Source organism: Spinacia oleracea, chromosome 1 (assembly GCF_020520425.1).
Source record: "Spinacia oleracea cultivar Varoflay chromosome 1, BTI_SOV_V1, whole genome shotgun sequence".
In the NCBI taxonomy this organism is placed as follows: domain Eukaryota; kingdom Viridiplantae; phylum Streptophyta; class Magnoliopsida; order Caryophyllales; family Amaranthaceae; genus Spinacia; species Spinacia oleracea.
The window spans coordinates 131,364,237-131,376,332 of record NC_079487.1 but is presented as its reverse complement, the minus strand read 5'-3'; the positions used below and the strand labels follow the sequence as shown (position 1 = coordinate 131,376,332).

Sequence of the window (12,096 nt, the reverse complement as noted above, 5' to 3'; positions counted from 1 at the left end):
TCAAGCTTTGTTCACATTGTTTGTTCGATTTCATCAGAAACAAAGTATAAACGTAATTGTTTGGAGACGAGGTAGAGTCAAAATTATGCCAGACGTATGATGAACCATTTCCCTAATTGTATACAAAAATTATTAATAAAAAAACTCCGTTCTAGATGGTTTGAGTAAATGTTTTAAATACTCCGTATCTTATTATTTACAACGTACTCGTAGTACGTACGTTATACATATTACGTATATATATAGCTAACTTGGTATAGCAATACGAAGTATATGGGCTTAATCCAAAACATTATTCCAAATGAGTGTTAAAAATTAAGGAGTTTGAGATCCTGTTAATGGAAATGTGCTAAATGCAATCAGGAGTTTACTCAGAATTTGTTTACTTTTGATTTCGGCTTGAAATTCAAATAGTATATAATCCAATTTGAATAAATTCATTTTAAGAATATGAGTCGAAATCTAATTTTCAACGAAGTCCAAACAAGCATATTCAAGTTTTAACTTGTTAGTTTGGATCTAAATATCTAATTAGACAATGCCCATAATTTGTACATATACTTGAATTTAATTATAAAAGGGAAATAATTATTTTGTAGTAAATATTAAAAAGTAAAGTTGGCTATTTGAATTATTTATTTTTTAGGTATGAAGAATTGCGTGGCCAAAATCTCACATGAATAAACTTTGTTTGGGTTGGCGTCTTGCTGGATAGGCCTTTTGATAACGGATGAGGACTAATGATTTTCATTTTCAGAGTGCCTCGAGTAGGAATTGAACCTACAAGGTAATATCTTTACTACTAGGCCAAATTCATATAGGTAATGACTATTTGAAATTTGTTGGTACTTCGTTCTACTTTGAGGTTGGAAAATAAGTTGTTTTGGACCGACTTTATATACTCGAGTGAGAATAACTCAGTTTGAATTTCAATCATGTAACTTTAAGACCTCTTTAAATTAGCTTATACACATGTTATGAAGTAGGTTAGTTGAATGAGCACATCAAGTTAATCTGACGAAGTCATGATAAAGTATAAACCCCTCTATAGCACAAAAGGAACATTTTTAAAGCATTTACTCAAAATCCACAAAATTTGTACTTCTCAACAGTGGGTGTAAATGTGTAATGATAAAGATCTAGAACTGAGAAGTCAGAAATCTGGGTAATCTCTGAGTAAAAAAATCTTAGTGGATAATCAAAAAGTAATAATCAGCAATTAGCATAAAATTAGCATAGTCAAACCCATTTCAATTTTTGAACAAACAAGTGAAACAACCCAAAAACCTTCCCCTTTTTTTCTCTCTCACTCTGCACAACACACAAACCACATTCCAAAATCCAAAAAATCAATCTCCCTCTCGCTCACTTACTTTCTCTCTCCTCCCATCATTCCCCCTCTGTTTTTCTCTGGGTTGAAGAACAACAATCTCTGGGTATGTATTTCTGTAATTAGAGGGAGAAAGTTGGAGAGAGAAAGAGCAAAAGAAAGTGACCCTTCATAGAAAGCAAGAAGGAGGTGTTTTGGTGTGGGGGATCACTTTGAGAAAGGAGTAAAGCATAAACTATCAGTGGGTAGTAATAGTATTTTTTTTTGTAATAGTAGTATTTTCAATTTTCCATCCTCATTTTGTAGGGTTTTTTTTGAATTGTCCCACATAATTAAGAACACCTCCTTTTCCTCTCTCCTTCTGTTAATGCAGCACACATAAACATTGATTGGTGGATAGAGATTTGGATTAGCTTAGATTGAGAAAAGCTTGACATTTTTAACACTGGGGTTTTCAGTGTTTTAGTGGAGGAAATGCTGTGTTCTAATTTGAACTGAATCTGGATATTTTAAGATCTTAGCTGTAAGATCTTTTTGGTAAGTTTCAACTTTTCTTGTACTTTTGCTATCTGGGTATTTTTCATTTTGCTCAGATTACGATTGGGTTTGATTGGGTTTTAGTTGCTTGAATCAGATCCAGGAGCACTTGAAATTCCAAATTTTGTTGGTGCATTTGCAATTTTTGATTTTGGGATTGGGATCTATTTTTGTTAATTAAATGGGGTTTTTAACTGTGTTTCAAGTACTGCTCGATTGATTTGATGTGAATTTAGCTTTAAATTGAATTTTTGATTGTACATTTGTAAGTTAAGTTATGGACTTGTTTGGAGTCTACATTAAGTGTTGACTGAAGTTTTAATTTGGTACTATATTGGCATTGATTTGGAATTATGGGATAGGATTAATTACTAGTTTGTTTTGAGTTTAGCTGAAGGTTAGTTGGGATTTCTCATTCAGGTGTAGAGTTATCTATGTTAAGCACTGAATAACCGGGGTTGCTTTGTGCAATGTACCTACGTATGATTGCGAGGCCAGGATTTTAGAAGTTGAAAGGGGCAGTAGGGTGAGTGCTGCTGTGTTGAAAAGAGGAAAATGTCATCAGATGTGCCACTTGATTATGCTGTATTTCAATTGTCTCCTAAACGGTCACGGTAAGGATTTACTTTGCAATGATTTGTGGAAGTAGTGTAATTGATTGGGTTTACATGCTTTTTTTTTGTCAATGTTTGGTTTGCAGCTGTGAGTTATTTGTTTCTTATGATGGCACCACGGAGAAGCTGGCATCAGGACTTGTAAAGCCTTATGTTACTCACTTGAAGGTTGCAGAAGAGCAAGTTGCATTGGCTGTGAAGTCAATTAAACTTGAGGTTGACAGATATAAAAATGCAGAAACATGGTTTACAAAGGGGACTCTTGAGAGGTTAGCATGTTGCTTTCAGGAATACTTTGTGACTTATAGCTTAGAAAACACTTCTTTTCTTGTTCTATTATTGGCAAGTATATCTTTTTGATATCTATAACTTATAACTTTCAGGTTTGTTCGTTTTGTTGGCACACCCGAGGTTCTGGAAATGGTCAACACATTTGATGCAGAGATGTCCCAGTTAGAAGCAGCTCGCAGAATCTACTCACAGGTTTTCTAATGTCATTCTTGTTGCACCTTGCATCTGGGTTATTTATCTTCAATTTGATTTACTGAGTTAGCAATGTTTTGATTTCAGGGAGCAAGTGATGATCAGTCTAGTGCATCAGGTATGCTCATTTGTATATGCTTTTATTTTTTACTTTTCATATTTCCTTCGGAGTGCAAAACAGAATCTATCGCATGGATTAACTTATTTTGGAATCCTGGTTTGTAATTTAGTTTCTTTCTATTGTGATGTTTGTTTAACCATGGCCTTCAATCATGTAAGCTTACCATCACGTTCTATATCTGTGAAGTTAGTAGGGTAGCATTAAAGAGTTGTTTGGGATTTCCGAGGGTGAGGTTAAGAGCAGTTAGATTTTTTGTAAACCTAGGTGTTGTAGTAGGTTACAGGGGCCAACTAGGTGTTCATGGTTAAATTTTGCCAATAGAGGTTAGTTTTCAAAATAGTTATTTGATGTAGGTTTTTTGCAGAAGTCGCAGAACTAGCTGATGAAGTAGTAAAACAACTAGAAGAAGACTATGTGAAAGCTAATCATGGTAGCTTCTGGAAAATACTGCACTAAAAAAGCTGGTTTCCATAGCTTTTACAAAACATAGCTCTTACTTGTAAATCTGGGTTTATTACTAAATTTCCGAATACCAACATTTAGGTTCAGTAAAATAACTCAGCTGCTCCAAAACCTATTGCTCAATATGCAATCAAATTAGTTTTTACTTTTAACTGGGCAATGCTTAATGGGTAACATTATTGTTTGCGGGAGCTATTATGGAATATTCATATCTTGCATTGTATCAAGGAATATTCTTACACTACTAGGATGCTACGACTCGTACCCGAGTGAACTAGAAGAAGAATTGACCATGAAAGCGAAATCGATGCAGTTCGAGTTGAAGACTTGAAGTAGAATACTTGACCAGCAGTGCTACATAAATCTATCTCCTGGATGAAAATTGAGAATTGAGATCGTTATATCTTGATTTGGAATTTGAAGATCATTTACCTATTAGGATCAAGTTGCTTAAAACTGACCCTATTTTATACCGGCTTGGCCTGGAATTAACTTTGAATATGCTGTGTTTATTCAATATATTTTCTTGTTTACTTTAGCATTGGTGTGAGTCCTCATATTATTTGCTTTCCTTTAGTGGTTATTTCCAAATTTGGTATATGTACCTTCCAAATAGGATAGAAAGTGAGAGTTGGTAGCAAAGCAAGTCTTTTCAATCATTGGGTAACCAAAGATACCCGAGACATTCCAGCAGTTTGCTTGCGTATATGAAATAAAAGTTGTTGCCTGTATTTTTCCTTGTAAGTTATTTAGTTATTCTATGCGGGAAACAGTACATGCTGTCAATTTTTTCTCATCTTAGTGTGTTCTCATCTTGTCATGCCAGAATTTCCATTGGGTAAAGGGTTCAAATTTTGGCGAGGGCCAGTTAGTCCTAATTCTCAAGGTTGTACTGACCAAATAGGCCAGGGTTTTCTTGGGGAAAGAACCATGAATTTTGTTATGTTGCTAGTTCTGCCTGATATTGAGTTATGTATGTTGACATTCTTTTGACTTGGTATTCAAAGTTTGGAGTTGGACCCGCTAAACCCCACCCGTAACACCGGTGAATCGGTTTTAAAAAAAAATTATATGATGTGATATTTCTGTTGGTATGTTTCAGCTAGTTCCAGACCTCCAAGTTTTAAAAGCACTTGCACACTTTTGTTTCTCTTCAAGTGGTTCTTGCCTAGCCGGCAAATATTTATTGATGTGACTAATTGCTGTTTCTCTTCTGACTATTGTTCATTTGATATTACAAATTTGCCTTTTGTTGTTACTGTAAATGGAATATGATTGGCAAATTTTTCTAATAACTGGATTCCTTGATGTCACAGGGGGGGATGGAACAGGAGCTTCTGCGGCATCCGATGCCACAAAGTAAACTTTTCTACTTTAATATACGGATGTCGATTGCAAATTTGCAATGATTCAATGTTTAAACATAATCTCTGTGACAATCTCCCTGATTTCTCATACGTTTTCAGGAAGGAGCTCCTAAGAGCCATTGATGTGCGGCTTGCTGCAGTTAAGGAGGACTTGACTACAGCTAATGCCCGTGCCTCTGCTGCTGGTTTCAATCCTGAAACGATCTCAGAATTACAGCTCTTTGCTTATCGCTTTGGCGCTCACCGCCTCAGGTAATTTGTGATTTAGAGTTCCCAAGTGTATCTTGCCTGCATCTTTTCCAAACCCCCTGTTGAAGTTAAAAGCCTAAAATAAAAGCGGAAGGAAAGGGATAGGGATTTGTGAAACAAGTGTAGTCAACTGATCACAATGGAGAATGGACTAGGACCCCGTTTGGCGAAACAGGTGTTGAATTTAAAAAGTACAACTGCGAAGGAGCAGTCCGAGCAGAACTGTTTTCCAGTTCCTCCTGTTTGGTTTTCGATGGGGACCTAAGGAAATTCTAGTGGGACACAAGATTTCCATGATTGTTTTTGTTTTTGCAACTTTTCCATCTTCTGTTGACATTAACTGCAATAAATCTAATCCTAAAAATTAATATCCGGCATTTTAGGGATCTACACTTTTTTAAGCTTCATGCGCTCGTTGTCATTAATATGATTGATATTGGTTTACCAATAATTAAGGGGATTGGTGGAGTAAAATATTGAAGGGGAGAATGTAGTTTTTTCAGTTGAACTCATCCTACATTACAAAATTGTAAATCTAACCTTTGCAGATATACCTCATACTTTACTGTAAATATATATTTTTAAAAAATAATTTGTGTAGCAATTAAATAATCTTATCCTGCATGCCGTCTTCTCAATACACATGTACTTCATTCCCTGCAAAGTGAGACATTTGACCTTCAGTAATTGTTGACTAGTCCGTTTGACAAAACCACATTTTGATGCAGTGAAGCTTGCAGCAAATTCATCACCCTCTCTCAGCGACGTGCTGACCTCTTCATCAACGACCAACCATCATCAACATGGAAGTCCTCTTCCGAACTTGCCCTCCGTTCCTCCTGCAGCTCCGATATGTCCCTTGATGAACCCTCCGATGACCAACCCAAGCTCTCCCCCTTTCCCACCACCAGTACCACCAAGGTCACCTTCCCTTTACGCCGCTTTTCTAGGGAGCCCAGTCCTAGCCCTGTTGATGACAAAGAGGAGAGAGAAAGTGCAAAAGACAAGGGCATTGAAAAAGACAAAGCTACCACTTCTGCTTGTAACTCAACGACCGAGTCAGATTCACCCCCCTCCACGTCAACTAAGACACCTCAACTCACCAGACGGCTCAGCGTGCAAGAAAGAATAAGTATGTTTGAGACTAAGGCTCAGAAGGATATTTCCCCCTCCCCTACTACTGTTTCTTCTGGCGGGGCAAAACCGGAGCTCCGTCGACTGTCCTCCGACGTTGCTTCTTCAACTGACAAGGCCGTTTTGCGGAGATGGAGTGGTGCAAGTGACATGAGTATTGATGTTAGTGGGGAGAGGAAAGAGCCTGACAGCAACGCTAATACTCCTACACCCGTGTCCATTTCTATGCCCCATCCTGTTTTCCCTCCAAAATCTAAGGATAAGAGTGATTTAAAGGCGGAAGAGGGGGTTAAGGAATCTAAGCTGCCAGTAGCACCGAAATTTGGCTCCCAATCTCCTGTTTTATCTGGTTTAGAGGAGTCTCTGACAGCTGAGGCAAATTCTAAAATCGCTTCTTTCTCAGGGAGATCATCAGAAAGTGTGGGATTGAATGATCAAAAGAGTTGTGGAGGGGTTCATTCAACTGTGACGCCTTTTGGCAAGGGTGAAGAATTTGGGTTGGAAAACCAGCCATCTTCTATTCTGACTCAGACTCAGATTAGATCTCGGCCTGGGAAAAGAGATCACTTTGGTTCCTGTGGTCAGACAGCCACAGAGGAGAAGGTTAAGAGTTCTCCGGGTGGTGGAAGCAATCCACATGAAGACATAGGGAATAACTTTGGGGCATCTGCATCTGCATTTGACGGCAATTCCGGTGGTCTACAAGGTGAGACTGGGGATGAGCGGGTGAGGGATCAACAGGTTCCTAGATCAACTTACAGGACTTCTCATAGGAGAACAGTTGAAGCTGCGTCGGGATCATCAGCCTCTGAAGTTCATTCACAAGCTGTTATTCAAAACAAAGGAGGTGAGGCGGATTCCATGCCTGCTCAACCTAGGTGGAGATCTGCAGGGGTTGAAGCTGATGAAGCTAGAAGGAAAGACACTGATACATTTGAGAAGCAGGCTGACAGTTTATTAACACAAATGGAAAATTCTGGTTCGTATAGAGGAAAGTTTCAAGGACATGGTTCTTCTTTTGATCAAATGAAGAAGTCCGGGGCTAGATTGGAAGAGAGTGGTACTGGAGTCCAGCAGGGTTCAACCGGGAAAAGTGCAATTGATTATCAGGAATTTTCTTCTTCAACATCTTCACTTCCTGTAGATCAGGTTCAGAGAGTAAGGCAGTCAAAAGTTAATCTGGGGCTGAATGCTGAGCTTAAATTGAAGGCAAATGAGCTTGAAAAGCTGTTTGCCGAGCACAAACTTCGTGCTCCTGTCGATCAATCAAATTCTGCTCGGAGAACGAGGCCTGTTGATATGTCCACGGAGCAGGAAATGGCTTCCGTCAGTAGAAAGCCTGTGATGGAGGCTTCTCCTGTCCAGACGACTACCGTGAAGTTAGAGGCTGAGCATTCTGCAGGTTCTGGTAACAAGGAGAGGAACACTTCTACTCCATTGATGAAAAATGTAGATAATCGGGAATATGATGTCACACCAAAGCAAAACGTTTACAGCCTCGGCTTTTCAGATGATTCTAGAGGGAAATTATATCAGAAGTATATGCAGAAGAGGGATGCCAAATTAAGGGAAGACTGGAGCTTAAAAAGGCCTGAAAAAGAATCTAAGTTGAAAGCAATGCAAGATAGTCTCGAAAAAAGCAGAGCTGAGATGAAGGTCAAGTTGGCAAGTTCTGCAGACAAGAGGAATTCGGCTTATGATGCCCGTCGGCGGTCAGAGAAATTGAGATCATCCAATGTCCGATCAGCATTGAAGAGAGAGCAGGTATGCATCACGCATGCTGTAAGTACTTCATACAAATTTACTTGAAATCTCTGGCAAAGGGGATGTGTTCCTATTTAATGATTTTTCAATATTTCACCCGTTTTTTGTTTTTCCTAATCAGCCTATTGACTCTTTAATGAGCGATGATGATGAAGATCAAACTGAGTTTGTTGGCAAAAAGTTCAGTGAGACATATTCGGGGGATTCCTCTTCTAGAAGTGTACAAAACAAAAAAGTTATACCGAGCAAAAGTACAGCATCAACTACACCCCGTAACTCCGCAGCACCTACTCGGTATTCTGGGAAAGCTTCTAATTCTGCTGCAGGAAGACGAAGGATGCCTTATGATAACCCTCTGGCACAGTCAGTTCCTAATTTCTCTGATTTACGGAAGGAAAACACAAAGCCATCTTCTGCAGGAAGTAAACCAGTCCGTCCTCAAGGAAGAAACCATGCTCGTAAAAAGAGTGTAAGTGAAGATTTGCTACTTGTCAATGAAGAAAAGCCACGGCGGCCTCACTCCTCGAGAAAGGGCACAGCTAATCCCATGGAGTTGAATGATTCTCGTAATTCCGATGATTTTGAAGATGCTGTTTCCAAGCCTTCAAAACATGGTAAAGAGGAGAATGAGGACTATCATAATTTCTCTAAGGATATAGAATCAAAGGCTTTTCCAAGAAAAGGTAGTGGCGTTGGACATATCTCTGGTATGGGTAGATCAAAAGCTTCAATGATGGTTGAGGTATTGGGAAATGGACATGATTTTGACAATGAGAGTTTTGAAACAGAAGAGATGACAGATGTAGCCAAAGACGAAGAGGATGAGTTTGAAACCACAGTAGGGGTAGAATCTGCTGACATGGACAACAGTAAAGGAAGATTGAGCCAGGAATCTGACAAGTCAGAAAATTCTGGGTTTGGTGACAGCAATGCTCTTGGTAGTCTTTCCCAGGCAGGCCCTGCTTCTGCCACTGACTTACCTTCTTCAATGTCTTCCTTTTTTCGTTCCATGGGATCCATGCAGGACTCGCCAGGGGGAAGCCCTGGGTCTTGGAACTCACGTGTACACAACCCGTTTTCCTTTTCACATGAAATCTCGGACATTGATGCGTCTGACTCACCAATTGGGAGCCCCGCATCTTGGAACTTCCACTCTCTAACACAGACTGATGCTGAAGCTGCTAGAATGAGAAAAAAGTGGGGAGCTACACAGAAACCAATTGTTGGTGACTCATCACATAGCTTGGCACGCAAGGACATGACAAAAGGTTTAAAGCGATTCCTAAAGTTTGGAAGGAAGAACCGTTGTACTGAGAGCCTGGCAGACTGGATCTCTGCAACTACATCTGAAGGAGATGATGATACTGAAGATGGAAGAGATCTTGCTAATCGATCATCAGAAGATTTAAGAAAGTCGAGAATGGGATTCTCACATAGTCACAATTCTGATGAGGGATTCAACGATAATGACCTGTTCAATGACCAAGGTGATTTGTGTTTCTCTTTCACTATTACCCTGCCAGTTTTGAAATATCAATTAGTCCTTTTATGATATGTTGTTTGCATTTCGTTTTGTTTGCTTGCTGGCTGAGTTGATACAAACAACTATTGAAACCTATGTACCAAATATTCTGAATTTTGTTATATTTTGTCTGTTGTTTCTATTCTTTAGGATTAAATTTCTGCTACTGAGCTGGCGTGCTATATATACTTCGTATATCTCTACTTCTTGAGCTTCTTTCGTGCAAGAATTTTGAAATCTACTCAAAATTAACTTTGATTTATTTATTTATGATTGCTATAAATGTGAGTTTCAAAGTTTCTGTGTTCATTTTTCTTGTTTTCTGATTTAGTATCAAGCGATCAACATGTCTGTTCTGTTTTGTTTAATTCTAAGATTTAAAGAAAATTATGTTAGGAATTCAAGGTGTAACTATAAATATCTGTTCTGTTGCAGTTCAATCATTACAAAGTTCAATCCCAACACCGGCAGCAAATTTCAAATTTAGGGATGAACATCTGTCTGGAAGCTCTATGAAAGGTCTATTCTTGAATCCTCCATATTCATTTATCGTTGCTTTAGAATTTATAGTTAGATCAGTTTATGGGCTCTCTTTAGTTGCCACGCTCAAATCATTTTCTAGTATTGCACCCTTCTATTAAGTTGAGTAACTTTTAGTGCATGAAATTAATTCTGTTCATCTTGCTACGGTGCCAGTGCTTTTTCTAAACTTGTTTTTGCTCCATGTGCTATTCTTTCTTCTCCCTCTGCAGGGTTTTGTTACCTTAGGATCAGACTTATCTCATAACATAACTATTATCTGATTCTTGTTTGTTGGGGTTGGTTGTTTAAGGTGAGAATTGGGAAATGTTGTGGACATGACCACTTGTGTGGGGTGGTTCAGCAAATTGATTTGAGAACTGGCTATAGCAATTACTTTAGTAAAGCTACAGGCCTCAGAAATAGTACAGCTACTATGGTAGAGAATTGAAACGAATGTGACTGAAGTTCATGAAATCTTTTCTGAATGAGTGACATAGGATAAAGCATCTAGTGACTGTATGTTAAGCTTGCATCTAAAATGCCTTAGAGCTGATTCACTCTGTTCAAATTGATTAAAGCAGGCAACCAGTCAGCCTCCTTTTTTCATCTTGAAATGACAGAAAAACGGAGTAGATCGATGACTTCTTTTGCCATCTCACCCCTTCTCATGAACCTTCAAATTCTTGTTAAACTTATTCTGCACGTTTGTATTTAGGCTCCATTTGGCTAGGTGTAAAACGTTTTCAATGTGAAATGATTTTCCATGGAAAACATTTTCCAAGAGAAAAGACAATTCCAAACTAGTTTTCCTTTGTTTGGTTCCTTAAAAGAAAATGGGATAGGATGGTGAAGATTGAGGGGAAGAAGTGAGAGGAAGGTAAGGAGAAAAGGTGGAAAAGTGGTTTCCCTCCTTTTCAAATGGAAAAGTTTTTTCCACCTTTGAGGGAGTTATGGAAAATTGTTTTCCATCCTTTGCTAAATCAAACAATGTAAAATGATTGAAAAGGAGAAAATCGTTTTCCGTAAAAACATTTTACATCCTACCAAACGGATCTTTAATGTGCTAGCCTGCTAGGGCAGTTAGGAACTACTCCGTACATCTAATGGAGGAGCATTGAGATAATAATTCAGTAGTGGCTGTGTATTGACTCTGCCAATACTATGAATTGTAGAGGATAGGGTTTTCCCTGTTTTAGTTCTTCGTTTGGTTTCTGTTTTCACTTTTGGGCTGCAGACCCTGATAGACCTGTTGAGCTGCGTGAAGTTGCAGAATATAACGCGACTGAGATTGGTTTCGTGTTTTTCAGCCCCAAAATCATTCTTCTCGCTTTCAAATTTCCGGAGCAAAGGAACTGAGTCAAAGCCCAGATAATAATTCTTTACAATCAACACATTTAAAGGCAAAGCATAGAGAATTACTTGAAGGTTGAAGATTGTTGCAATGGTTCGAATCATCTCAAGAGAGGATAGAATGTAAAGAATGAGAAGCATAAAACATACGAAGTAGTTCGGGAAATCTTGAGGTAAATGGAATTAAGGTACAGCATCTATTGTTGGTTTTGATACCAAAATGTAGTTTGGTTTCAAGATATGTTGTATATTTGTAATGGTTGAACAGTTGCCTATTGGCGGAATGATACTGTGATTTTTGGTAGTGCCCACAGCATTCTTTCTTCTTCCTTTTCTGATGTCTATTGTATCCCACTCCATTTTTTAACCCCAGATTTTACTACATCAGTGCATCTACTCACGGGACTCAAGTCCCGGAATAATACCCGAGGGAACTGATTTTCGCACTGCTAAAGTTGATCTTTACATTCATTCTTGTGAGAGGAGCATCGAAAAATGTGTACTCGAGGTTGGGAGTGTAATAATCAACTTTTGAAGTGTAAAAAATGTAAACCCTTTTTTCTGTAAGTTCTCCTTATGTATAAAATTTGGGATCATGGCTTAATTCAATGTCAATTCCATTTTATTTTATTTTTTTTCAT

General features: G+C 38.4%; 1 protein-coding gene across 5 annotated transcripts; it reads left to right on the top strand.

Moving 5' to 3' along the window:
* The first annotated feature begins 1,145 nt into the window (after positions 1 to 1,145).
* Positions 1,146 to 11,784, top strand: LOC110804308 (uncharacterized). 5 transcript variants are annotated; one of them, XM_056828908.1, is made up of 12 exons: positions 1,146 to 1,571; positions 1,704 to 1,867; positions 2,288 to 2,481; positions 2,568 to 2,750; positions 2,865 to 2,964; positions 3,052 to 3,082; positions 4,864 to 4,906; positions 5,014 to 5,166; positions 5,892 to 8,079; positions 8,183 to 9,548; positions 10,019 to 10,102; positions 11,413 to 11,784. In XM_056828908.1, exons 3-12 carry the CDS (start codon positions 2,423 to 2,425, stop codon positions 11,475 to 11,477), a joined length of 4,272 nt encoding a protein of 1,423 aa, XP_056684886.1. In that variant the 5' UTR covers positions 1,146 to 1,571; positions 1,704 to 1,867; positions 2,288 to 2,422; the 3' UTR covers positions 11,478 to 11,784. The 5 variants fall into 5 exon arrangements, with proteins under 5 accessions (XP_056684886.1, XP_021865575.2, XP_056684890.1 ...); XM_022009883.2 differs by having other exon boundaries at positions 1,146 to 1,575; XM_056828912.1 differs by having other exon boundaries at positions 1,146 to 1,867; positions 2,366 to 2,481.
* Positions 11,785 to 12,096: the final 312 nt, after the last annotated feature.

Coding starts and splice junctions, on each gene's coding strand:
- LOC110804308 (XM_056828908.1), top strand. CDS start 2,423: ATGTCATCAGATGTGCCACTTGATTATGCTGTATTTCAATTGTCTCCT. Junction 5,167..5,891: donor TTTGGCGCTCACCGCCTCAG/GTAATTTGTGAT, acceptor ATTTTGATGCAG/TGAAGCTTGCAGCAAATTCA. Junction 8,080..8,182: donor AGGTATGCATCACGCATGCT/GTAAGTACTTCA, acceptor TTTCCTAATCAG/CCTATTGACTCTTTAATGAG.